This window comes from Rattus norvegicus, chromosome 5 (genome assembly GCF_036323735.1).
Source record: "Rattus norvegicus strain BN/NHsdMcwi chromosome 5, GRCr8, whole genome shotgun sequence".
In the NCBI taxonomy this organism is placed as follows: Eukaryota; Metazoa; Chordata; class Mammalia; order Rodentia; family Muridae; genus Rattus; species Rattus norvegicus.
The window spans coordinates 133,717,073-133,744,859 of record NC_086023.1 but is presented as its reverse complement, the minus strand read 5'-3'; the positions used below and the strand labels follow the sequence as shown (position 1 = coordinate 133,744,859).

Genomic DNA, 27,787 nt, shown 5'->3' with positions numbered 1-27,787 from the left:
CTCAACCAAACTGTTCTAGTTTTCCCTTGGTTTCTTTCCCTACAATGCCGTTGTTCCTATTGATTTCTGTGTTTGCCTTTTCAGTTCGGCCACTTCTCTTGGGTGAGGGAAATCCGGGAGACTGAACCACTGGTTTGGCTAAGCATCAACCCAGACTCTGATAACGAAAAGCCTTGGGTCTCTAGCAACGCTAGGAAGAACCGGAATCGCGAGCGGAAGCTGTCGGCGCGCACAGAGGCCCCGCCCCTTCCTGTCGCTGCGGCCCGCAGCTGGCGGCGGGGCCCGGCGCCCGCTCAGCCCGCCCCCTCCCTGCCGCCCCGCCCGCGCCACCGCGCCGGCCGCTGTCAGAGGCGCGTTGTATGCTGAGCAGCTGTCGTCGCTGGCTGCTGCACGTCCTGGTCCCGAGCTTCCCGCCGCTAACCCGCGGACTGCGGTTCTTCCCTCTCCAACTCATGAAGCCGTTGGTCGTGTTCGTTTTGGGCGGGCCCGGTGCGGGCAAGGGGACCCAGTGCGCGCGCATTGTTGAGGTGAGGACGTGTGGGAGGGCGGCGGAGAGCTCCCGGGTTGAGCGGGCCGGGGCCAGAGGGAGCAGCCGCGCTGGCGGCCGCGCCCCCCGCCGTGGGGAGCGGACTACGAGTCCCGACGGCCACCGCGCGCCCAGGCCGAGGGGCGTCGAGTCTGCGAGTGCGCGCCGCTGTGTCCGCTTTGTTTCCGCGCGCCCTTGCTTCTCCTCTGGGATCGGGGTCTTTTCTTCTCGCTACATCCCTGGCTGTCAGTGCTCGGCTAATCCGCCTCGTGGAACCTGACCCGGATCTTGTGGTAGTTAAAGTACCGGAGCCGTGAGAGCCCAGGCACTAACCTTTGGCCCAGCTGCCAACTCAACGCCTTTTCCTTGGACGAGTGAGTCACTCACTCTCACTGAACCTCAGTTGTCTAATCATATAAGAAACTCTGCTCTCCGAGAAAGTAAAGCACCACCCAACTATAAAATACTCTTATTTAAAATGAATGTTTACTTTAGGGCTGGAGAGATGGCTGAACGGGTTAGGGCGCCTGCCGCTAAGTTCCATCCCTGAGACCCACATAGAGAGAACCAATCCCCCCCCCCCCCCCCCCGAGTTGTCCTCTGATGTTCACTCTCGAGCTGTGGCTAGAATGTTTGCCCACACAAATATCTGTATACAATGAAAGTTTTGACATAAGTTTACCAGTTCCATTCTTTTAGTATTTGAGGTCAGGGATGGCATGTACAAGGAGAGAGGCAGACTTCTAATTCAAGCAGGTATGGGTACACACCCCGATTTTCTACCCTCTGAGCTGTTAGGATGTGGTGAGGAAGGCTTAACGGACTGTCTTGGGCAGTGTTTTAAAGGAAACAAGACAATCAGAAAGAAAAGGCAATCAGAGTTGGGGTAAAACATCCAACTTTCACCATTGAATTGAGTGCTTGGTAAAAAGTTTTGACCCAGAACTTGATAAATAATTTCTTTTCCTATAGGCTGTGGCCTATATTTGCTTTGGATGTTTTCATACATTCATACATTCAACTCCTGTCCTATATTCTATTCTCTAAAGAACACCCACAATATATAGAATAATGTGTTCTTAAAGTTATATGTTTTACAGTTGTATTTAGAATGACAGATGACTTTTGAAAACCAGTTAATCACAAAGAACGTATAATTTTTCTCCTTATTTTTACTTCTGTTTGTTTTACCTTTTAAAAAGCCAAATGCCAGGCTGGAGAGATGGCTCAGTGGTTAAGAGTGCTGACTGCTCTTCCTGAGGTTCTGAGTTCAATTCCCAGTAACCACATGATGGCTCACAACTGTCTGTAATGGGATCCAATGTCCTCTTCTGGTGTATCTGAAGACAACTACAGTGTACTCAATATATGAAATAAATCTTTAAAAAAAAAGCCAAATGCCAAGTGGATGGTTTCAGGTTTATTTTATAAGTAAAATGATTAAAATATAGATTGCATGGTAAAGGAGGGAGTAGGGATTTAGAATAAAAACAGGTAAGCGCTTCAAGACCTGACTCTGGTATTGTTTTTTTCTAGCCCCAGAGAAGTTTCTTTTAGTTTAAGTTCCTTTGTAAGAAGGAAGAAAATAGAAATGTCTGTTTTGTATTTGTGACTGTTAAATGAGGTCTCACACCTGGCACATAGATGCAAATGTTTAAGCTTCCTGGTTTTATTTTATCGGTCATTTAATTTGTTTTTGGAAAGACAGCAGGTTTATTTAATGTATTGTAAAGAACAGCAGGCTGGTATAAGATCACTATAAGATTACTATCTGAAACTGGTCATTTTTATTTTAGAGATGCAGTACTTTTTATTTTTAAGAGAGTACACTGTCGGGCTGGAGAGATGGCTCAGTGGTTAAGAGCACTGACTGCTCTTCCAGCCGTCCTGAGTTCAATTCCCAGCAACCACAGGGTGGCTCACAACCATCTGTAATGGGATCTGATGCCTTCTTCTGGCCTGTCTGAAGACAGGGACAGTATACGCATATGCATTAAATAAATAAATAAATAAATTTCACAACCATCTGTAATGGGATCTGATGCCTTCTTCTGGCCTGTCTGAAGACAGGGACAGTATACGCATATGCATTAAATAAATAAATAAATAAACAAACAAACAAATAAACAAACACATAAACAAACTTAAAAATAAAAAGAGTACACTGTCCTACTCTTTACATACCAGAAGAGGGCATCTGATCCCATTACAGATGGTTGTGAGCCACCATGTGGTTGTGGTGAATTGAACTCAGGACCTCTGGAAGAGTAGTCAGTGAGTGCTCTTAACCTCTGAGCCAAACTCTATAGCCCCTAAAGGTGCATTCATATTTGAGTGCACCCAAATACTTTCTGAATTTATCTCCTTAAATGTCTGTACTCAATCTAATAATACCTGTTACTCCACTGGATTAAAAATCTCTGTGGTCAGTGACTAGTATTTCTACTTTGTGAAGTAGTAGTTGATAATACTTGTTAATTATCAGAATCCATGATGATTTGGGTTTTTTTTTGAGATCTATTCTTTTACTTACTATTTAAGACTTTAGCAGTTATATGAACTTAAGCCGTGGGTTGTTGGTTCTGTTTTTGTTCATTTTTCTGGTTGCACTGACAGTGAAGCCCAGGGTCTCAAACATGAAAGGCATGCAGTCTGTGACAGAGCATCTCCCTTTGTTCTTTTTACTTTAAAATTCTTAATAAGTTGTCCCAGCATTTACTTTATAACTAAGGCAGGCCTTAAACTTGTGGTTCTTTTGGCACAATGTCATAAAAAGTTGTGATTCTAGGCCTGTCTCACCAGGCCATCTAGAATAGATTGTTTTGAACTGTTTGCTGTTGACTCCAGTTGCCATAAGCATCCGTCGGATACTCTCCTGTTTCAGATGTATAATTTAACAATGACTGTTCTTCAGCTGCTTAAATAAACACTGGGATGTCTGGAGTCAGGTAAGTCAGACATTTCCCAAACCCTTTGTGAGTGCATTTTGGCTCAATATTTCATTATGCAGGCAGGCAGCTGTGAGCATAATCCCCAAAGATGGCAAGTTTTAAAATTAATTTTTTCCTGTAGGGAAAATGTTATATAACTCAATGTTAAATTTGCCAACTGTCATCTAAGCAAATTTAGTTTACAGGGTACCTGAGATGTGGTTGGTTACAGAATTGTTTCTTTGGAGAGATCTTCAGGCTGCCAGAAGTTGTGTTGTGTTGTTTGTTTTGAGGTATGGTCTCCTTACCCTCACTCAGACTGGCCTCAAACTCTCTTTTCCTGCCTCAGTCTCCCAAGTGCTAGGACTGGAAGTGTATGCTACCATGTGCTGTCAGAAGTGCACCTTGGTTTCCGGGATACAGAACTGGAGGGTACCTGACCCTCAGGTTCTGGAGAATTGGAGTTAGTTGGAGAGTGTTGTAGGGAACCTGGAAGTTTTCTGGAGTCACACTCTACTTTGGTAATTGCTCCATGGGGAGGGGAGGGCAGGTCAGATGGAGAGAGAGCCTTTTACTGTGTCTCCTACTGGAGCAAGAAGTTTTAAGAGAGCTTTGGGAATTGACTTCACTCATTTATTTATAGTTGTCCTTTCAGTTTAATTTTATTTTCTAATTATTTCCAAATCTTTGTTCTTTTATACTATTTTCTAAGTCTCTAATACTTTTATTTCAACTAAGTTATTCAGTGAAATTATTATATAATGATGTTTTCCTAAGATTCAGAGGGATGTTGTATCATTTAAATTTCTTACTTAATATGTTGTGTGTATTTAAGTGTATGTGCACATACTATGGTACATGTGTAGAGGACAGCTTTGTGGAGTTGGCTCCCTCCTTTTACCTTTATGTGAGCTCAGGGATGGAAGTCAGGTCATCAGGCCTCACTTGTTCATTTTTAAAAATTAAGCTTTATGGGGCTGGAGAGATGGCTCAGCGGTTAAGAGCACCGACTGCTCTTCCAGAGGTCCTGAGTTCAATTCCCAGGAACCACATGGTGGCTCACAACCATCTGTAAAGAGATCCGATGCCCTCTTCTGGTGTATCTGAAGACAGCTACAGTGTACTTATATATAATAAATAAATCAAAAAAAAATTAAGCTTTATATTTGTTTTGGTCAAAAATAAACTAGAGTACTGTGACCTAAAGTTACTTTTGAAAATAGCATCCCCAATTTTGTATGGGTTGGTTGGAAAGAATATTTAATTTCTTTCTCACATACTATGAACATTTTGTTTACATAAGTAGTGAGTAAAGCTTATGTTTATCATCTGTGTCATAACTTCCTTAAGAGCCTTCTTGAATGGATGACGCATACTATGGTTAGAAAAGTTTTGGATGAGATTGAATTTAGGCATGTAGAAGTCAGAACTTGATTTTTATTTATCTTTTTGTCTCTGTTGTTGAGTATTGTACCTAGCACACAATAGGTACTTGGTGATTAAAAGTGATAGCAGAAGACATTAATATATCATGAAGCTGTATACATTTTAAAAATTTGGTCTCTAGGGGGCACCCAAGTAGCTTTCTGGACTAACATGAATAAGACCTGTCTTTGAGATGTTTTTGTTTACTCCGAGTGAATGAATGGAAACTACGCTTAGCAGAATTTTAAAAGCTTTTCATTTCAAAATCCAGAACTCATCACACACATTCATAAGGAGCTAAAGAAAAATCTGGTAGACCTTTAGTTTTATTCTAGTCTTTTAAGAGTTGGACTTTTTTTTCTCAGTAGGATAGGATTTAAAGGATGGTTTTTTTAAAAAAATTAAAAGCTATAAAGAGTCTATAAAAGAAATGGCTTACAAAACACTTGCCTTTGGGAGCTAGAGAGATGGCTTTGTTCTTAAGAGCACTAGTTAGATTGGTAGCACCCACATGGTGCTCACTCCGTCTGTAACTTCAGTTCCAGGCTTTTGACTTTCACAGGCACCAGGCTTTCACATGGCACACATACATGCATGCAGGCAAAAACCCAGGCATGTTTAAAAAGGCAACAAAATTTGACTCTTGGAGAAACACTATTTAAGAGTGCTTGTTGTGCCAGAATACAGCAAATACAGAGGCGAATGCCAGCAGCAAACCACTGAACTGAGAATAGGACCCCCGTTGAAGGAATCAGAGAAAGAACTGGAAGAGTTTGAAGGGGCTCGAGACCCCATATGTACAACAATGCCAAGCAACCAGAGCTTCCAGGGACTAAGCCACTACCTAAAGACTATACAAGGACTGACCCTGGACTCTGACCTCATAGGTAGCAATGAATATCCTAGTAAGAGCACCAGTGGAAGGGGAAGCCCTGGGTCCTGCTAAGACTGAACCCCCAGTGAACTAGACTGTTGGGGGGAGGGCGGCAATGGGGGGGAGGGTTGGGAGGGGAACTCCCATAAGGAAGGGGAGGGGGGAGGGGGATGTTTGCCCGGAAACCAAAGAATTATTATTAAGTATTAAATAAATTTAAAAAAAAAGAAATTAACAATCTGAAAAAAAAGATAAAAAAAAGAGTGCTTGTTGTAAGGTAAGGTTTTTTTGTTTTGTTTTAGTGGTAGTGGTTTTTTGTTTGCTTTTGCTTTTTGTTTTGTTTCCTTTTTGGTTTTGGTTTTGGTTTTGATTTTGGAGACGGATTCTCTGGTAACAGTCCTGGCTGTCCTGGAACTGGCTTTGTAGATCAGTCTGGCCTCAAACTCAGAGGTCAGCTTGCTTCTGTCTTCTGAGTTAACATAAGGTTTTTTTTTTTTTGTTCATATTTTAGGAGAGGTGAGAAGAACTTCTACTATATTTTTCTATTTTACATTGCAAAAGTACATGTCAGAGACAAGATCAGTTTCTTTCCATCTAGAGGTTACCATTATTTACTGCTTTCCTATCTGTATCTAAAAAAAGCAAAACAAAAACAAAACAGACTTCCTGTTTTAATTTTATGTGTGTGATGAGTGTTTGCCTGCATATACTGCATAAATGCCTGCTGCCTCTGAGGCCAGAAGAATGTGTCAGCTCTCCTGGAACTAGAGTTATATACAGTTGTGAGCTACCATGTGGGTACTGGAACCAAACTGCACTTCTCTACATAAGAGCAACAAATGAGCCAAGCCATTGACTGGAAATATTTAAAACTTTTACATCTAATAGGTTATTCACTTTCCCCCAGAACTAAATCAATCATGTTCATTTAGTCTTTTAGGGCTTTCTATGTACTTGATAGATTTTTATTTGTAGCTGCAGAATATTCTGGATATTGTCATAGCATTTGTTGTACCATTTCACTTGATGGCTATTCAGAACAGTTTCTATGGGTATTTTTGCTGTTAATTGTGCTTCAGTGAGCTTTCTTGTAAATGTAACTTTGTGTATGGATATTTTGTTTATTGGATTCATAAAAGTGGATTGGTGCCTCATAGTATCTGCATTTTATTTTAATTGATAATTACTTACGATTACTTGGGAAAAAATTGAGTTTTCCAGAGGAACACAGCTATTAAGAGATGTAATTAAAACATGTAAAAGGGTTTGTATTTGGAGAACTCTCTCACACTTGTAAATGCTGAGAGGCCATGAGAGGCCGTATGTAAACAGGAGAATCAAAGAAGCTGGTGGTACTTAGAATTCAAAGACCAGAGAACCTTAAGTTTTCTAGGAGAACAATTTTTCTATTTTTCCACCTTTTTTTTTTTTGGAGCTGGGGACCGAACCCAGGGCCTTGTGCTTGCTAGGCAAGCGCTCTACCACTGAGCTAAATCTCCAACCCCTCCACCTTTTGTTATAAAAACTCTCATCAGATTGGATGGTGAGCTGAGGAGAGCTGTTCTAGTTTCCTGGATTTTTATAACATCTGGGAATCCTCTTACTGTCCTGCCCTTCTCCCATTATTGACTATTCCCTTAAACTGTGAGCCCAAGTAAACCCTCCTTTAAATTGCTTTTTGTCATATGTGGGCCTAGCAATGTGAAATTCACAATATCAGAGTTCATGGCCTTTGTGAATCTCAGACCAGGATACCAAAATAACCACCAGCTCCTCTGGGTTAAGGGAGCTAATAGTAATTTTTTTTCCAAGATGGGATTTCTTTTTATAGCCCTGGTTGTCCTGGAATTAGTTTTGTAGACTAGACTGGCTTTGAGCTCAGAGATCTACTTGCCTCTACCTAGAGTGCTGGGACCAAAGGCCTGCCGGATCGTGTCTGGATCTAACAGTTAAGAAAACAAAACAAAACATTAAAATTAGTCTCTTCCTCAGTCCACCCTAAATTGTTCTTCTTCAATATCAGTTATTTCCACATCCTTATTCTCCTTGAAATCTTGATTTATTCCCTTTGGATTGAAGTTCCACAGACCATATTTGGTTAATCTAGATGTGTTCCAGTTCAAATGCTATTAAAACTGTGTTTGTGAAAGACCTCAAAGTCACACACAAGTACAGTCTTATAACAGTTGGTTTTGAATCGAAATCAGAGCATTTCTAAAAATGACTTCAGGGTCTGGAGAGGTGGCTTAGCATTAAGAGTGCTGGCTGCTCTTACAGGGGACCTGGGATCAGTTCCCAGCACCCACAAGGTGACTCACAGCCATCTGTATGTAACCCCAGTTTCAAAGCATTGGATGCCCTCTGATGGGTACCAGGCACATACTTGGTGTACTTACAGGCAGCTGAAATAAAAATAATTGTTTTTACAAAGGAAAAATCATGCTAGGGAGGCTTTGCATGGGCATTCCTATCCCACCGTGTGTGTGTGTGTGTGTGTGTGTGTGTGTGTGTGTGAGAGAGAGAGAGAGAGAAAGAGAGAGAGAGAGAGAGAGAGAGAGAGAGAGAGAGAGAGAGAGAACAAAAGTGAGCGCGTGCAGAGGCTTGCTCTCTTGTTTTTATGCCATGTTCTAGGTCTTGTTACTTTTAAGCTAATAACTTAATTCAGTTGCTGCATGAGAGTGTATTTGCTGTAACATTTCAGCTGCTTTAACCTGTCAAATCAAGAATGTTTTTACAGACTAAACATGTGATAAGAGCATTTAGAAGTTAATAGAGAACAGGTGTAGCTGGAGAGACGCTGCTGACAGTTTTGTTCTGCTTGATGAAGAAAGTTAACAAAATATCAGTTGGATAAAGGCAAAAGGACTAGTTGTAACTTACTTCCTCACAAAGGTCCTGTGAAACATAGTCTCTGTGCCTGGTTTCTGTCAGTCTTTTCTAAAAGACCTGTAAGTTGGTCCCATTCATCATTGGAGTATGCCACATACTCAGAAGCAGATATACTCATTTTTGGGTATGTGAAAGACTGCTTCCTGCCCACTTCCTGTTTGGAGCTTCCAGAATGTATTAGTCATTGGTGTTTGCTATTGGAAAGCACTTGTGTTTAAACACACAGTATAGTTACCTATATCGTTACATACTGTTTAGGTGGATCATAACATGAATTTCCATTTTCTTGGTGTCTACTGAGAGCATAGATGCACTTTATAAGTTTGGATCGTGTGATTGACTTAATGGTTAATTTAGGTTTTCAGATGGTCGAAGATTATCTTTGTTATTCATTTAGTGACTATTGGGCAACGCAAGTAGAAATGGCAGTGTTTCTGAAGCAAATGAAACAAGCAAATGGCCAGAATCTGGCAGGATCAAGATGGTCAGATACACCTGGTTCTTTGTGTGGGGATGAAGTTTTCAAGTACATCCCTGTGTTACACATCCCTGTTGACTTTGAGTCCCCTTTTAAATGTGCACCAGCAGATTCTGTGAGTCAAAGGTCATAGCAGGCCATGTATCCTTAATAAGTAGGCAGCATAAGTAAGAAATAAAACTTGTTATATTATGCCATTGGGTTTGGGGGATCGCTATTCCATAACCTAGCCAAACTTGAGTAGTACATATGCTCAGCCTGGTTGCTAGGAGGTGATCACCTTCTTTCAGACAGTTATTGCTTAACTGTACTAATACAGAGTATATGCTGGACTTACCTGTGCACTACAGGTGTGAGTACAACGCTAATGATAAGGATGCAATTCCTTGGAAAGGTAAGTTGTATAATGGAATTCTAGAACAGTCCCTGAACTACTCTGAAGTTAATTCGCCCCAATTCCTTTTTTTGTGACTAGGGAACTCATTGCTAGGTGCTAAAGCCATCATTAGCACTTATTCCAAAGGCGTCATCCAAGCACAGGAAGGATACAATCTTCATAAACTCTAATTTCGTATATGGAAGGTTTCCTCCTGGGATTTCTCTTTCAGTAAATATCCTTCCCTCCTTCCATCAACTCTCCCACTCAGACCTTTCAGAAACTTGAAGGCTAAAACTACATGTCTGCATTCGTCACCAAGGTGTGTCAAGGTCTAATTACTAAGGCCCGTTAAGGACTAATTCTCAGTGGGGCTCAGGAGACCTGGACCAAGTTTTCTCTGTATTAGGTAGGAAGTCAGCACATTTCAGTTTACCCTGGAACTGGAGTTGTGGACAATTGGGAGCTGTCATGTGGGTGGTGGGTCCTCCAGAAGAGCAGCCAATGTTCTTCATCACTGAGCCATCTCTCCAGCCTTGCACCTAAAGTTTTAAATTGTAAAACATAATCTCATCCTGTGGGCCCTTTTATTTTTATTTTTGTAATGTCCTTGGAGAGGAAGTTTTAATGACCAGGTAATAATATATCTTGAATATTTACTCATGGTGTACTTTTTCATGCTTGTGATGCAGAGAATTAAAAACTTGGTAAGTTAGTTCAGGACTACAAAGAAGACAATAACTGATAACTATATTGGAGTTGAGGACAGATAGAGAAGGGATAATATATAGAAAGAAAAGAAGAGGTAGCATAGGTTCTAGTTAGTTAAATCAGATTAGTTTGATGGGAGAAGGTGCCCATTTTCAGTGTGTAGCTGTGGTAGGAAAAGAAATTTATAGAAAATATTTTCTATGAGTTTGTCCCTTTTTATGGCATTTCCCTTGATGAACACTTCAATCAAGAACTTGTTTGCTCTGCAGTTTAAAAGTAGACATAGTTATCCATATTCAACATTAGATCTTAGGCTAGATTAGGATTGATTGCTATTTAATCAAAAACATATATTCTTGGGCTGAGCATGGTGGTACACATCTTTAATCCCAGCATTCTGGAAGCAAAGGCAGGTGAATCTCTGTGAGTTCAGTCCACCCTGATCTACATAGAGAGTTCCAGGATAGCCAGGGCTATAAAGTGAGGCTCCATCAAAACAAAATATATATTCCTAGATTGACTTTTAAAATGAGTAAATATATTTATGAAGGTAAATTTTAAACCAAAATATAATATGCACAAATTCTCAAAAGCAAATGATTTTACTTATATTTTCTGGTAAGATAGGTTATTGAACTAAAAATGAAGGTGATTCTTTTCTATAAGCAGTATTTGATTATTTTGTTGTTGAGAAAGGTTGCTTAGCAGAACAGTTCTGATAGGTCATTTTGGAGCTTGAGATGGTGTGTGTATGTTGTCCACTATATCTATACACATGGTATTTTTCAAATGTTTTGTTTATAATTTTGAACTCTAATGTCTGGAGCCAGGCCTCATTGAATATGTTTCCTTTTAAACCTTTGGGTAATCTCATGAATTCTAAATTTGCATCTGTTTCTAGGATGTGAAACTGGACTGTTTTCTGTCTCGTCTATAACTCTTGACTCCATGCCCATGTGGTGTGTTGCTATATTGTACTTTGGTTTCTCCTTTGTTTATGGGATGGATCACTTTTCAGAGAAAATTTTATCTAAACATTTGAGTTGATTTTTCGGTTTGGGGGAAGTTCATGGAGACTTTCCTCTAAAGCTGTTATTTTCTTTTAAGTTTTTTTTATTATAAGTTTGTAAGTGTTTTTGTTACATATATACATGTGTGCCATGTGCATGCCTTGTGCCTGTGGACATCCGAAGAGGATGTCAGATTCCCTGATACTGGAGTTAAAGAAAGTCCTGAGCCACCCTGTGGGTACCTAGGATCTAAGCCTAGGTCCTCTTCCGGAGCAGACAGTGTTTAACTGCTGAGCCATCTCCAGCCCTTAAGCTGTCATTTTCTAAATGATCCCCTTTCACATTTGAAGCAAGTGTTGATGGTACAGGTTCAGTTTCCCTTTCTCTTGGAATCAGATTTGGGGAGATACAAGGTGGTTATAAGCGCTACCATTGGACAATAGTGAAGTGAGTTTATGGTCCTGTTGAAATTGTTAATCTTCAAAACCATTTATTTATTGCATATGGGTATATAGAAGTCAAAGGACAATTTGTACTGTCTGCTCTGGGAGAGGACCTAGGCTTAGATCCTAGGTACCCACATGGTGGCTCAGGACTTTCTTTAACTCCAGTATCAGACATCCTCTTCTTTCCTTCTAGCTTGCTGTGGCTAGGGATGAATACAGGTCACCAGGCTTGGTAGCAAGTGACTCTTGAGCCATCTCACCAGCCTAGAAATTGAATTGAGTCAAAAGATGTGCAAACTGAAACTTAGATTTACTGACAACTCCCGTCCCCTCCCCCCCTCTCCCCAACTTCCTGTGTAGCCCTGGCTATCCTGGAACTCACTCTATAGACCAGGCTGACCTTAAACTAAGATCTCTACCTGCTTCTGCCTTCCAAGTGCTGAGATTAAAGGTGTGCACCATCACTGCCTGGCTGTAAAAATAGTTTCTTCTAAGCTGTTGCCTAGCCTTTGTTGTTGGTTTTGGTTCTTTTGGATTTTTGGATTTTTTTCCTTATATTTTGAGACAGGCCTCACATTTTAGCCCAGTCTTACCTTGAACTACTAGGTAACACAGGCTAGTCTCAAACTAAAGATACTCCTCCTGCCTCAGCCTCCTTGGGTCTAGGATTATAGTTATGAGCTGACACACCAAACTCACTTTGCCTTTTTGAGACATAGTCTTGCTATGTAGCCCAAGCTGGCCTTAAACTTCAGGTCTTTCTGCCTCAATTTCCCTGGTAACTCCTTTATAATTCTGAAGCCTTTCTCTGTTCAGAAGTTTTTTTTTTTGTTTTTTGTTTTGGTTCTTTTTTTTCGGAGCTGGGGACGGAACCCAGGGCCTTGCGCTCTACCACTGAGCTAAATCCCCAACCCCTGTTCAGAAGTTTTTATATGATCAAATATAAACCCAAGTTATTTGACTTTGCTTAGCAACATCTGTCTATATCTCAGAATTCTTTTTCTTTAGTACTTCTTGCTTTTTGTTTTAGAGCTTTAAGTAACTGGACATTTGCCAGTGATGAGATAAGGATCTGACTTTTCTATGAATTGATACTCATTGAAATGGTGTACACATATCACTCATTTTCTTCACTGATTCGTAAGGGTTTTGTTTTGTTTTGTTTTGTTTTGTTTTGTTTTGTATCTAGGTCTCATATAGCCCAGAGTGACCTCAAACTCACTAGGAAGCTGAGTCTGATCCTCTTGGCTCTTCTCACGTCCCAAGTGCTAGGGTTTCAGGGCATGTCACTGCACCTGCTTCTTCACTGAGACATTTATTTTTAAAGGTTTATTTATTTAATATATGTGAGTACACTGCCACTGTCTTCAGACATACTACAGAAGAGGATATCAGATCCCATTACAGATGGTTGTGAGCCGCCCTGTGGTTGCTGGGATTGAACTCAGGGCATCTGGAAGAGCAGTCAGTGCTTTTAACCTCTGAGCCATCTCTCCAGTCCGTCTTCACTGAGTTTTAATGTTACTATCATTGAATTCCCATTTGGACTGTTTATATATTCTGTTTCAGAACTGCTTTGTTAGTGCCTGTTTTAAAATGCTTCGTATATAGTTAGGCAAGTCCTCATTTGTACTTGTAAATATTATTTCCAGTTTTGACTATTTATGCTTATTTCTTAGAAACTTGTCAATAAATTCATCAAGTTTTTTTTTTGTTTGTTTTTTAAGCAAACAAACATGTTTGGTGTGTGGGTAGTTCAGTGGCAGAGCCCCTTGCCTACCATTTTCAGAAGCTTTGGGTTTGATCCCCAACACTACAAAATAAACAGACAAATTCCAGTCATTTTCAATGTCTGTCTGTCTATCTATCTATCTATCTATCTATCTATCTATCTATCTATCTATCTATCTATCTATCTATCTATCTATCGGTCTAAATGTAGCTCTCACTGGCCTGGAACTCACATTGATCCATCCCCTTTGCCTCCACCCAGTAGGAGGTACATTTTTAGACTAATATATAAAAACACAAATGTTTCAGTAGGAATCTTTCATAGGTTTCAATACTTTTTTATTATTCTTTGAAAATTTCCTTTTTCTTTTTTTTTTTCGGAGCTGGGGACCTAACCCAGGGCCTTGCATTTGCTAGGGAAGCCCTCTACCACTGAGCTAAATCCCCAACCTATTCTTTGAAAATTTCATACATGTATACAATGTATCTGACTCCTTCCTTTCAGCTTCCTTTTGTTCTTTTTTTTTTTTTTTTTCGGAGCTGGGGACCGAACCCAGGGCCTTGCGCTTCCTAGGCAAGCGCTCTACCACTGAGCTAAATCCCCAGTCCCAAAAAAAATTTTTTTTTTTCTTTTCTTTTTTTTCCGGAGCTGGGGACCGAACCCAGGGCCTTGCGCTCGCTAGGCAAATGCTCTACCGCTGAGCTAAATCCCCAACCCCCTCCTTTCAGCTTCCTGAGGTATTCCCTGGGTATATCTTTTTCCCAGCTTTATGCCCCCTCTCTTTTCGTTTCTTCATATAATTCTTACATAGTGTATTTTAAGTTTATTCCTAAATTTGTTTTATCACTATTTTTATTACATTTTAAAATTTACATGTGTTTGTATATACTTGTGTGCAGAAATCAGAGGACCACTTGCTGGAGTTGATTTTCTTCTTCCACTAAATAGGTTCTAGGGATTGAACTTAGGTCCTGAGGCTTAGCAGCAAACACCTTTACTCTTTGGACCATCTCACCTGTCACCTGTCTTTATGTGTGTGTGTGTGTGTGTGTGTGTGTGTGTGTGTGTGTGTGTGTGTGTGTGTGTTGGGTAGAAAGACAAGTATCCACGTATGTATCATAGACTGATTGTGGCGATCAAAGGATAACCTTTGGGATCAGTTGTCTCCTTGCACCATGGGCTTTGGGGATTGAATCCGGTTGTGCAGCAAATGCTTTAGACCTACTTACTGCCCCCCTCCCAAATGAGTATTTCCTGACTAGTCACTGCTGGTTGATTTAAAAAAGAGTAAGCAGAAAATATGAACAAACAAGAGAAATAAATTCTTATTGTGGCTCATGTTTTTTGGGTTTTTGTTTGTTTTTGTTGTTATGCACAGAAATATTTGTATTGCCAGTTTTTTGGAACCTCAGTATTTAAAGCTTTTTGCAGACTTTGGTAGACTTAGCTTTGGTTTCGGTTTTGGGCAGGGTCTCAATGTGTAGCCCAAGCTGTCTGGAATTCAGAGAATCCTCTTGCGTTTGCCCCCCAAGTGCTGAATTAAAGATGTGTGCCACCATGCCCTGTGCAAGCCTGTTTTCCAGGTGATTTCTTATTGAACCTGGGGCTTGCCATTTTGGCTAGACTGTGACTGCTTTCTGGTCCCCATGCTAGGATTGTAGATTGTGTATGGTTATGCCCCACTTTTATTTAAGTACTTGGATCCAAACTCAGGTCCTCTTGCTTGTAGGCAAGCACTTACTCACTGAGCCATCTCTCCAGACCCCCAAATAATAAGGACTTTGAGGGCCAGAGAGGGCTTAGTAGGTAAAGTGCTTGCTAGCAAGACTAGCCAGAGTTGGAGCCTTAGAATGTACATGGTAGAAGAGAAGAGAACCAACTCTCACAAGTTGTCCTCTGACCTCCACAAGCGCCCACATACATATACACAGGAATAATGAAGGAGTTTTTTGAGACAGGGTCTCTCTCCCTTTGTAGCCCATATTGGCCTTGAACTCACAGAGGTTAGTTAGCACACTTCTGCCTTTCAAGTAAAGGGAAGTGCTACCATATCCAGCAAGAAGTGTTGGTTTTGTTTTTAGATGCTGAGTAATTTTATTTGCTCAACTGCTTTAAAGCTGTATGTGTAGCATATATTCCTGCTGTCTTCTTTCTGTGAGATTAAGGAGAGGCCTCTTCATTTCACACAGCAGTCTAATGTCACTTTCTAAACTCTACAGTAATAGAAAGAGGAGGCACTAGGCATTTGAATACTCCTGCTTTCACAGTCCTTGTATTGGTATAACATTTGTGTCTTGAACTCTGCTTTTTCTTCTTCTTTTCCCTTTTAGAGAGGGTTTTACTTAGCCAAGGTTTGTTTCAAACTCCTGATCCCTCCTGCTTCTGGTTCCTGGGTTCTGAGATTACAGGTCTATACCAACTCTCCTAATTTTTTTTTAATTTTGATTTTTTTTATATAGGACCATATCTAATTTTTAAAGTTTTGTGTGTAGTTTTAGTATTAAGGGTTGAGCCCACAGCCTTTCACCTGCCAGGTGAAGTATTGTACCACTGAGGAATGTCCCAGATCCCAGCATTATCTAAATTTTGAAAGGAAGAAAAGGCAGTTGCTTAAAAAGTGAATGTTTTTAAAATGTGGAAGTTTAAATGACTGTGTCATCCATAATCTCATATATTTGAATGTCTTGTTCCTTGGTAGACTGTGAGAGAAGGATTGGGAGGTATGGTCTTGCTGGAGGAGGTGTATCACTGGGGCGGAGAGGAGTTTGAGGTTTCACTGTGGTTCAGGACATAAAGCCCTCAGCTACTGTTCCAGTGCCATGCCTCTCTGCTTCCTGTCTTGATTATGTACCGACCGTCTGAAACTTGAAAACAACCCCCAATTAAATGCTTTCTCTATAAGAATTGCCTTAGTCATGGTGTCTCTTCGAAGCAGTAAAACAGTGACTAAGCCTCAGTGGTTGGAGTAGATTAAATTGACATCTGCCTGCTTGTGCTAAAGAGTACTGCTTTGTTCTTACTGAGACCATGGTAACTTGTCATCCTCCAAATTGAACCGTCATGCTTGGTTCATAAGTGTTGCTTTACAACTCATTTTCTTTGGTTTCTTCTCTTCTTCTTCCTTCTCTCTGACTTCTTTTTCAAAACTCTTTCCTCCCTTTCTCCCCCCCCCCCTTTTTTTTTCCCCCGCAGACAGGGTTTCTCTGTGTATCCCTGGCTATCCTGGAATTCACTCTGTAGACCAGTCTGGTTCAAACTGGGAGATCCTTGTTTTTGCCTCTGTCTCGATTAAAGGCGTGCACCTGGCTGTCGTCATTCTTTTTGAGACAGGGTCTTGCTGTGTGCCCTTGCCAGCCTCAAACATGGAGTGGTTCTCCTGCCACTGCCTCCTGAGTGCTGAGACTATAAGTGCCACTATACCCAATTATGTATTTTTTCTTACGTGTGTATCTGCACATACTCCTGCTTGTGCAGTGATCCACACGTGGAGGTCAGAGCACAGCTTGTGGTAGTTGGTTCTCTTCTTCCACTTTGTGGATCCTGTGATCAAACTCAGGTCTTCAAGATTGGTGACAAATATCTTTACCCACTGAGCCATGTCATGAGCTGACCTTGTGTTTGTTTTGTTTTGTTTTGTTTTGTTTTTTGAGACAGAGTTCCATATATCTTAGGCTGACCTCAAACTTGTTAGAAGCTGAGAATGACCTTGAACTTCTGATCCTCCTGCCTTCACCTCTAAGCACTGAGATTAGAAGCCTGTATCACTATACCTTTTTCACCCCTAAGACAGAGTTCTCTGTGCCATCCTAGCTGCCCTGGAACTTACTCTGTAGACCAGGCTGGTCTCAAACTCACAGAGATCCACTTGTCTCTGCCTCCCCAGTGCTGGGATCAAAGGTGTACACCACCACATGCTTTAGTATGCCTTTTTAATGGCGTGTTGTATGTTAGATGTATGGACTTCACACATGGTAGAAAACACTCTGCCAACTTAGCTATTATACCCTAATGTAATACCTGGCTTTTTTGCTTTTTAAAAATAAAATTTAATTGATTAAAAAACCCAGTTGTGTGGGCTGGAGAGATGGCTCAGTGGTTAAGAGCACTGACTGCTCTTTCAGAGGTCCTGAGTTCAATTCCCAACAACCACATGGTGGCTCACAACCATCTGTGATGAGATCTGATGCCCTCTTCTGGTGTGTCTGAGGACAGTTGCAGTGTACTTACATAATAAATAAATAAATAAATAAATAAATAAATAAATAAGTAAGTAAGTAAGTAAATATTTTTTTAAAAAGTTGTGTATATGGATGTTTTACCTGCATGTTATGTCTGTGGACCGCATTCATGCAGTGCCTGTGGAGCCAGAAGAGGGATCCGATCTCCTAGAGCTGGAGTCAGACAGTTGCGAGTCTCCATGTTGGGCCAGGGATTGAATCCAGGTCCTTTACGAGAGAAGCAAGTGCTTTTAACAACCAAGACATCTCTTCAGCTCTTTTCAACCTCTAGAAGAACAAAGATGAAATCTTAAAGCTTAGATAGATACCCTCACTACATTGGGCTTGGATATTAGTCACTAGAAAACTATCTTAGTTGAATAATACCTAATAATTGCTATTGTCCTTGTAGTTTATAGGACTTATAAGCTGCTGTGCTTATGAATATGAGAATCACTAGGCTTTACTTGCTAAAAAATAATGTGAGAAAAAATTGGCTAAGGCCAGAAATATCTATTTTTGCTTTCTTCAGATTTGCCATCACTGATCACTTAATAACAGCCCAGTTCCATGGTAACTAGTTTGCAAATGATGGTTACTTTTTTGCTGTTGAAATTCTCTTAGAGCATGGCTTCAGTAAAATCCTTATGAAGAATGTAGTAGAAAAATGAACCAGGTTAAGAGACTGTAAAAATGGAATGTCAACGAGAAAGTGGGACATAGACCCAGGGTGTTGACATGGCTATGCTGAGATGTACTCCTTTGATGTTGTCGGCAATGCCACTTGCTTTTCAGACAGACTGTAAAGTTGTCTTACATTGGTGGTGGCTGCAGTGCTTAAGCTTTCCTAGAAGTTGGCTCCCAGCACTCATGTTGTCAGTCTCGTAGCCACCTATAACTTCAGCTACAGAAGAACCAACACTCTTGTGACCTTTGCAGGCACAATACTCACAAACACAGATCTACACTGTCATTCATACACACACACACACATATATACATATATATATGTATACATATATGTATATATATACATAAAATTCAAAAATAAACTCTAAAAAGTTGCTTTTACAGTACCGTTTATGTGTATATTATATGTCTATAGGTCCAATTTATAACTAGTTTTCTTTTTTTTCCGAAAGTGATCTAATCCCATTTTCTAATTCATAATCTTGCTAGTTTGAGTCCTCTGATGTCAGGAAATGGTGAGTACCGTAATGTAAATTACCTGCCAGGTTTCTGACTGTATGGTTCACATTGCAGGACCACAGAGCACTCTCTATCGCATGTGCTGTCAGTAGAGCTGTTTGTCTCTGCATTGTCCAGTATTAACTATATGCTGTAAGTACTTGGCCAGAGACGAGCATGCAGCAAGCAGAGCTTCCAAGCAAGAGCCAGCAGAAAAGGTGTGACAGGAAGCTGCCATCATTTGTGGACACTGGTGGCAAATGCTTTTGAAAAGTGTACATAGTAAGTGGGAGAGTAGGTCACACTCATTTTTCATAAAGCCCTTTAGTACTCAACTTTCAGACATCTGCCTATGCTCAGTGATGAAGCAGGCAATTTAGCAACCAGTGTGGAAGTGATTGAACAATTTTACATTTCTATTTTCTGTAAATAAATAGCAGGAGTTCTTTAAACAGATGGCAATTTTAACATTTCTGATAAATTCTCTTACTATAAGCACTTATAGGGATGAGACAGAAACATGATGATGCTATGCTATGGTTTCTTTATTTTATTTTCTTTTTTCTTTTCTTTTTTTTCGGAGCTGGGGACCGAACCCAGGGCCTTGCGCTTGCTAGGCAAGCACTCTACCACTGAGCTATAAGTCCCCAACCCGGTTTCTTTATTTTCATCCAAATTTATATCTAAGTTCAGGCACCAAATATCCTTTTCAGAGTTTATTTCCTCTGCTGATAGCATTATTGCTACGTTACTATTTCATGAGCAAGAACAAATATAACCAGTCCTTTCAGGAGATAGAATGAGGATGAAGATGCAGCAGAAAGCTCAGGATAGTTTTGATCATTTGGAGCTTTCTAAAAAACTCAATTGAGGGGCTGGGGATTTAGCTCAGTGGTAGAGCGCTTACCTAGGAAGCGCAAGGCCCTGGGTTCGGTCCCCAGCTCCGAAAAAAAGAACCAAAAAAAAAAAAAAAAAAAAAAAAACTCAATTGAAGTACCTGGGGTTGGTTGGTTGGTTTGTTTGTTTTTAATGGCCTTAAAATTCAGAGTTCTCCTGCCCCAGCCCCTCGATACATACTACCACACTGGGTGAGAAACACTTGTTTTTTGTTTTTTTCTTCTTCTTTTTTTTTTTTTTTTTTTTTTTTTTTTTTTTTGAGCTGGGGACCGAACCCAGGGCCTTGCGCTCGCTAGGCAAGTGCTCTACCGCTGAGCTAAATCCCCAACCCCTGTTTTTTGTTTTTTTAAGATTTATTTATTTTATGTGTATGAGTACACTGTAGCTGTCTTCAGACACATCAGAAGAGGGCATCAGATCCCATTACAGATGGTTGTGAGCCACCATGTGGTTGCTGGGATTTGAACTCAGGACCTCTGGAAGAGCAGTCAGTGCTCTTAACCGCTGAGCCATCGCTCTAGCCCCCCAGGAAACAGTTTTAAGAGTTGGGTAATGGTGTGGTCTACCTCACACCTTAACCTTCAAGTTATAAAGTATATACACAAGATAAAAATGCATTGAAGGACTCTTAAGAATTGAGTGATGTATGTTGTATGAATGTGTATTAAATATGAATATCCTAATATTTGAGAGTGGGTTGTGTCGTTCTTTTCATTAGTAGAAGTAGACATGTAAATTCATATGGGGAAGCTTTTCATAATTCAGGCTTTCCTTGAGACTGTGGTCTCCTTATTGCACTGAAGCAGTGTCAGTGCCTCCCTCCCTGTCTTCTGTGCCTTAGCTTAAGTGCAAGGCCATGTGCACCACTTATCTCAAAAGAGCGGATCAGCCAATGGCATTGTAGTCATTTTAGTTTTTATGGATAGGTTTATGGTGTTAACTCTGTAATGTTTCTGTTCTGTCCTTGTCCTTATAGCAAGTGCCACTTTATGATGGAGATAGGCAGTTTTGTTCAAACACCGTAAGAGTGCGCTTGCACAAACCCAAATGATATATAGGTCAGTTTAGACATACTGACTTTTTTGTTTTGAGTTTCGGATTTTTGGTAGATATTTTCATTCTTACATTTAAACTTGGATTGTGTTTGTGAAAAAGTACAGTGAGATGTCAGTGTTTTGACTAGTTGGATGAATGTTGAGGTACTTTCATTGTGCAAACGTAGTTATAAAAGGATAAGTCTGTTTACTAATAAGCAAACTGGAATTTATAAAATCTCTTAAATTTTCTTTTAGTATTTATTTACCCCATAAGCAAAACTACTTTATTGTAGAAAATTATAATAGAAATTAACATAAAGTTATGTATATCCCTGTCACTGGATTGAATGAATGCTGATATTTCTATATGTTTTTTGTTCCAGAAATATGGCTACACACACCTTTCTGCAGGAGAGCTTCTTCGTGATGAAAGGAAGAATCCAGATTCACAGTATGGTGAACTTATTGAAAAGTACATTAAAGAAGGAAAGATTGTACCAGTTGAGATAACCATCAGTTTATTAAAGAGGGTAAGAAGCATAAATACCAACTTGTTCAAACTACCAGGGACATAAGAAGCTAAATTCAACTTCATTTGAATAATGAGAAACCAGACTATTAAATTTCTTGATTATGGAAGGTAGTGTGGTCTTTGAAAATGGCAGTGTAGGAAAGTGCTTTCACTGTGAAGAAATTGACAGTAGCCAGGATGCTCTGCCTTGGTCTAAGGCCAGCTATAGCCCAGCATAACGTACACATAGGTATATGTTGTTTTGTTTCTGAAACAGCCTCATGTATCCCAGGCTGGCCTGGAAGTTACCTAGTCAGGGATCTTCCTGCATCTGCCTCTTAGGATTCCAGGACCCATCCTTTCCAGCATGCAACAGTTCTCTCCCGTTGTGGTTATTCTCCCTTCCACTGCTCTGTCCTCCCTTCTCTTGAATGTGTTCTCTCCTGCTGTGATTCCCATTCACGGTTGTTCTCATTGTTTCTGTTTTAAAGTCTCTTTATTTTCCTCATGAATGCATTGCTATTTTCAATGTGAGATTGAAAATACACACACTAACACACACACACACACACACACACACACACACTCACTCACTCACACACACCCTACCTTGGTAGGTAGTGCTTTCCTGCAGGTCCCTAGGACTAATCAGTAACAGGTATTTTGACATAACAAAACTAGTGAAACAGAATTGCATTGTTAGGAAAAGGAAGCAGTAAATGGATCTCAATATTGAATCTTGGGTGTAACTGGAGACACGTGGGTTGTAGAATGACTCTTACACAGTCTGCCAAGGATTTAGACAGATTAAAGATTACATCTACTGTTCATATTACTCCCATATTCTGTATAAGTTCTAGCTTTGGAAAAAGATGATGAGATATGTTTTCGCAATATTTCTGAATGTGTCGCACTTGTGCTGTCTGTGTTCGGAGGTAGCCAGTGCCATTTAGGTATGATTAACTTGAGATTTTTATAATTTTATCTTATTTTGCTTTTGAGACAAGCTTTATATAGCTCTGGCTGTCCTGTAGCTCTCTGTGTAGACCAGGCCAGTCTCAGACTTAGAGATTTGTCTATCTCTGTCTCCTAGTTTTTTATTTTGGTATTGAGTCCTAATAGTGCTAACAAGTTGGCAGGTCTGGTAATACAGGCTTGGGAAGCTAAGGTCAGAGGAATCTTAGTCAAGACTGACCTGAGCTATGGCTGAGTTCAAGGCTAACCTGGAGAATTCAGTGGGATCCTGCTCAATAAATAAATAAACAAACAAAAAGTAAAAAGACTGGGATGTTGCACAGTAATAGAGTGCTTCCCCAGCTTGCAGCTATTAGGTTTGAATTATGGTAAATTTGAGCCCCGATAGAAGGAGCGTGTTTTCAGCAGTGAGCAGTCGTGCACACACATAGCCCTAGTTCTTCAAGTTGGAAACCAGACCATGTTACATAGTGAGTCCCTGTCTGAAAAACAAAAAACCAGAACTGCTTCCTCCAATAGCACAGTGATTAGAGAGGGAGAGATGTGAGCGGCACAGATGTTACAGCAAAGCTCTGAGGTTAGCTTGTATGAGAAGGCGTATGCGCTGTGCTGATGAGCTGTCACTGTCCTATCATCTTATTTCAGTAGACATGGTTGTGGCCCACTGGTAGGGATGCTAGGTGGCAGTGATACTCACAGTAAAGAAGACTACCTCTTGGCCAGGAAGCAAAAAGATAAAAGGGCCAGGATTTTGTGCAAGTGCACTCTTATGGTGTTTGAACAAAACTGCCTATCTCGGGTTGGGGATTTGGCTCAGTGGTAGAGCGCTTGCCTAGCAAGTGCAAGGCCCTGGGTTCTGTCCCCAGCTCCGGAAAAAACAAAAAACAAACAAACAAAAAAAAAAACTGCCTATCTCCATCATAAAGTGACACTTGCTATAAGGACAAGGACAGAACAGAAACATTACAGAGTTAACACCATAAAGCCTATCTATAAAAACTAAAATGACTACAATGCCATTAGGCAATATGCTCTTCTGAGATAAGTGGTGCACATGGCCTTGCACTTAAGCTAAGGCACAGAAGACAGGGGGGGGAGGCACTGACACTGCTTCTGTTTAGACATGTTGATCCCTAGTCGTCTTTAGAAGTGTATTTCAGTGAGCAATGAGGCCACTCTCTTGAAGGTAGGCCCACCCAGAGACCAAGCTTTTAACAAACACATGAATCTTCAGAGGATATTCAGTATGCACACTACAGGATATGTTTCATAAGATATGGAAACTGCAGAAGTGGGGGAACAAGAAGAATAGGGGAACACATATCTACAGTCTCTCCAGGAAGCAGCCATGTCAAGAAGTTGGTCATTTCTGCCTAGGCTGTTTCCCTGTGTACCGTCCATGCCTGTGGCTTAGGGGAAAGTAGCAAATAGCCACCTGCCTGCTCTTCTGCCTAAGAAATTGTCTTTTAGCTGGGCGTGGTGGTGTGTGCCTTTGATACGCAGAAGCATGGTGTACAGAGTGAGTTCCAGGACTGCTAGGACTACATAGAGAGAAAAATAAAGGGAAAGAAATTGCCCTTTGGTGATGCAGTATTGAGCCTAAGTCTTTCTGCTTTTAGGAAATGGACCAAACAATGGCTGCCAATGCTCAGAAGAATAAATTCTTGATTGATGGCTTTCCAAGAAATCAAGACAACCTTCAGGGTTGGAACAAGACCATGGATGGGAAAGCAGATGTATCTTTTGTTCTGTTTTTTGACTGTAATAATGAGGTAATGCACATACTCATCTGTCCTCATGGGCTTCCAGCTATAGGTGGTCAGCTGTTAGAGAAAAATAAGGATTTTTTCATTTATATATTCTGTTGGCAGCAGCATATATATCCAGTGAGTGACTAGATTGGGTGGGCAGAACAGCATTACCTTGTTAATAGAATGTTGAGGGCTATCAGTATTGGTAGCTTTGTGACCCTAAGGCTTGCTTTATTTTCTATATAGAGGAAAAGTCAAGTTGGTTTTTTGTTTGTTTTGATAAACATCATATATAGTAATGTTAGGTTATGAAGCTGGAGTGCTGCTTAAGTGTGTGCTGCTTGGAATGGTATGTTGTTTACTAGAAGGTACAGATCTGGATAAGTGGAGAAGACTACTATTGTGAGGAATTTGTTGTCCAAGAATAAAATGATTTGGAAAATAGCAAGAATAAATTCTCCATTCCTACCCCCAACAATTTTAATAGCAAACCCAGACATACCTTTGAATAAGTAAACAAATTTCTCAGAATCATTAATTAAAAAGCCTGACTGTGTTGGACAACCACCATGCTATAAATTGTATTCAATTGACGCCAGCAGCCTGAATCTGAAGTAGTGCCTTAAGGAAGTAGGCTGTTCTTAGGTTGAATTATAAATGTGCCTCTCCTAAAGGCTTGCCACGGCTTTTGAGTTGTTTTAAAATGGAGCTCTCTCCTCCCAACTCTTAAAAATATGTTTTCACTTATTCTTCAAAGTTAACTTTAGAATGTTACCACAGCTTTATAACTAAGGAATGTGTATTCACGATTAACAAGAGATGCTTTATTCAAATATGTTGACTCAAATATTTGGATATTTATGGAATTATTGTAAAGTAAGCAAAAATGGTACAAAGTTTGAGGCACATAATTCATCCCTAATGAGTTAATAATATGTCAGAGACGAAGCCATACCCACACAGATCTTCTTTTTATTGCCGTTTGAAAAAAACACAGCAGGAAAAACTGAGTCATGAATGAATTCTTACTATGATCTGTACTTATTTAACCTAGTTTATATAAATTGTACCACATGTTTAAATTTAAAAAGATTTTGCATGTTGATTAATGACTTAGACACGTTCAGTTTAATGCAGAATGTTTTGTGGTTTTTTTCTGTTTCAGTCTCTTCAAAATATTTTCTTTTCTGCTTTTTTTTAAGCATAACTTTTTACTTCTGTCTCTTTAGATCTGTATTGACCGATGTCTTGAAAGGGGAAAAAGTAGTGGTAGGAGTGATGACAACAGAGAGAGCTTGGAAAAGAGGTACCTCAGCCTTACCACCTCATTCCTGGTCTGCACGTGCGAACGGGTTGTTCTGTTCTGTTCTATTTTGTTGAGAAAAAGAACATGTCATTCTCACATAGGCACAGTGTCTTGGGTAAAAAGAGAAAGCATCAGACTCTCTTGTCAACCTTTCTATAGTGTGCAAGAGGGAGGACAGTTAATCTACAACTGTGAAATAATTGTTTTTTTTTTTTTTTTTTTTTTTTTTTGGTTCTTTTTTTTCAGAGCTGGGGACCGAACCCAGGGCCTTGCGCGTCCTAGGCAAGCGCTCTACCACTGAGCTAAATCCCCAGCCCCATAATTGTTTCTTTTGCAGAATTCAGACTTATCTTGAATCAACAAAACCAATTATTGACCTATATGAAGAAATGGGCAAAGTCAAGAAAATAGACGCTTCTAAGTCTGTTGATGAAGTAAGTGTATCTGCCTTGTCCTTGCAGCAAATAAAAAACGTGACCACTGGGGTAGGTATAAAGAAAAGATACTCTAAACGATAGGACTTAGCTTTTCAAGACGTTTGAGGCTAACTGTGAAATGTGCTTTTTTTTTTTAGTAAGACTGAAATGGGTTTTATAACATCAGACCTGTTTTTCACAAGAAGTGGGTAGTTTATTAATTCCAAACCTCTTTTCTCAAACAGGGAAAGATTGGTATTTTCAGTACAATGATTTGGATCTTGTTCATTGTTAAAATCTGTAGCACAACTGGCACGTCATAGCCAAGGGCCCCAGCTGGTCTCTCTTACAGAACACAGAACTCCTGAGGTACAGGTTTCCCAGGATGCAGCTCTCTCTCTCTCTCTGTCTTGCTCAGAGCTCAGTGTCTGTCAGTCCCTGCCTGCAGATGCTCCTACTGCTTTCTGAGTTCATCTACTCTCCCTTTCCCCAATCCTCAGTCTTGTTTCTCTTGAAATCACTGGCCAAAGCAAGGCTCTGAGGAGGACTCACTGAGCAAATCTGTCACCCGCAGATTTCTTGTTTTCTGCCTGTAGCAGGGAGTCGTTTGGTACATGATAGAGAGCGCTTGGCCATTTAGAATCAGGATGACTCTGTTGTTGGAGTTTGTATTTTAGCAGACTGCTAGCAGCCCATCAAGAAGCACATTTAGTCCAAAAGCATTTTAATAAAATGGAAGGCAGAAGCTCACAGTTTTATGTGCTTTGTTTAACTTACTGATAGAGTGAAAGGAATGGAAGAAATTATGATGTTTAAAATCAGTACAAAATTGATGTTTTTGAACAGGAACTTAGCTGTACAATCTTTTATCTGTATTTCGTTTATTTTTAATTTTGGAGTTGGGACTTGAACCCAGGACCTCAAACATGCTACACTGTGTTTTAACAATATCTGCTTTTAAAATTGTCTTTCTCCCCGACAGGTTTTTGGTGACGTTATGAAGATTTTTGACAAAGAAGGCTAACTAACCCTGGGACATCTTTGAAATCATGCTTGAATATTGCTTTGATAGCTGCTATCACAGCCCCCTTTTAAGGCAGTTTTAAGATTACATCTCAATTAATGTCTAGAAATATATAGTAAGACAAATTATGTGTTTTTTAATTTGTGGTCACAGTGCACAGTGAATTCAGGTTTAAATCATTTTAGGTATTATGGTGCTCACAAAATGAAGAAGGGTATCAGCTAATTCTTGTCTGTGTTAAAAGACTATCCCCTTAATCCCTTTTATGTCTGTGCCTTCTGGGAGACAATTTCTTTTTAGTATGCATGTGTATCCCTTTTGTAATTGCAGTGTGTTGGGATTTGGGATTTCCACTTCCTCTTACTGCACATTTAAAATTTCCAACCTGCTAAGTGAATTTGTGGACCAAATTTAAAGGAACTTTATGTGTAGCTGGTTCTTGCTCAAGGTGTTTAGTAAACAAACTCAGAAAATGGATTCCTAGCAATGTTCTATTTATCAGATGACTGACCATTTCCTGTCGAAAGTTAAAACGTAGAGATTGATTTACTACAGCTTGTGCAAAGTCTTTGTTCCAAGGTTTGAGTCGGGACAGGAGCTTCAGAGCCTGGCAGGATTGTCAGCTGTCTTCTGACATCATCTGTGGGGCAAGGGTCACAAGGAGTGACTTGTGTTCCTGTGCTCTGGGACACAGAGCTAGTCATCATTCAGCCAATGTTAGCATAGTTCCTAGAAGTAGACTCTTGACACGCATTCACTAGTTTATGCTAATTTGTTCTTGTTTTAATAATAATTTGTTCAAGTTTTTTTTTGTTTGTTTTGTTTCTTAGACTAAATACAGAGTTGGAATAAATTAGATAAAGCAATCTAGTGGTTAAAATCCCATTTGTATTTTATTTTCTGGAATATGTTTTTCATGGTTACTTGTTTTAAAAGATTTTAAAAAATCATTGCACTTTGGTCAGAAAGATAATAAATATATCTTATAAATGTTTGATTCCCTTCCTGCTTGCTTTTTCAATAAAGTTTGAAAGTCCAAGTGATTTTCTTTCTCTAAAAAATTAAAAA

General features: G+C 40.0%; 1 protein-coding gene across 2 annotated transcripts; it reads left to right on the top strand.

The window, feature by feature from the left end:
- The first annotated feature begins 236 nt into the window (after positions 1-236).
- Positions 237-27,787, top strand: Cmpk1 (cytidine/uridine monophosphate kinase 1). Of its 2 annotated transcripts, NM_001025655.1 has the most exons (6): positions 264-527; positions 21,120-21,266; positions 23,842-23,994; positions 25,203-25,279; positions 25,617-25,713; positions 26,678-27,787. In NM_001025655.1, exons 1-6 carry the CDS (start codon positions 360-362, stop codon positions 26,717-26,719), a joined length of 684 nt encoding a protein of 227 aa, NP_001020826.1. In that variant the 5' UTR covers positions 264-359; the 3' UTR covers positions 26,720-27,787. The 2 variants fall into 2 exon arrangements, with proteins under 2 accessions (XP_063143469.1, NP_001020826.1); XM_063287399.1 differs by having other exon boundaries at positions 237-527; positions 25,617-27,787.

What these genes read in the sequence shown, in the direction of transcription:
- Cmpk1 (XM_063287399.1), top strand. Translation starts at nt 360, where the DNA reads ATGCTGAGCAGCTGTCGTCGCTGGCTGCTGCACGTCCTGGTCCCGAGC. An exon ending in AGTGCGCGCGCATTGTTGAG is followed by an intron (nt 528 to 21,119) that starts GTGAGGACGTGT and finishes TTTTTGTTCCAG; the next exon opens with AAATATGGCTACACACACCT. An exon ending in AGAGAGAGCTTGGAAAAGAG is followed by an intron (nt 25,280 to 25,616) that starts GTACCTCAGCCT and finishes TTTCTTTTGCAG; the next exon opens with AATTCAGACTTATCTTGAAT.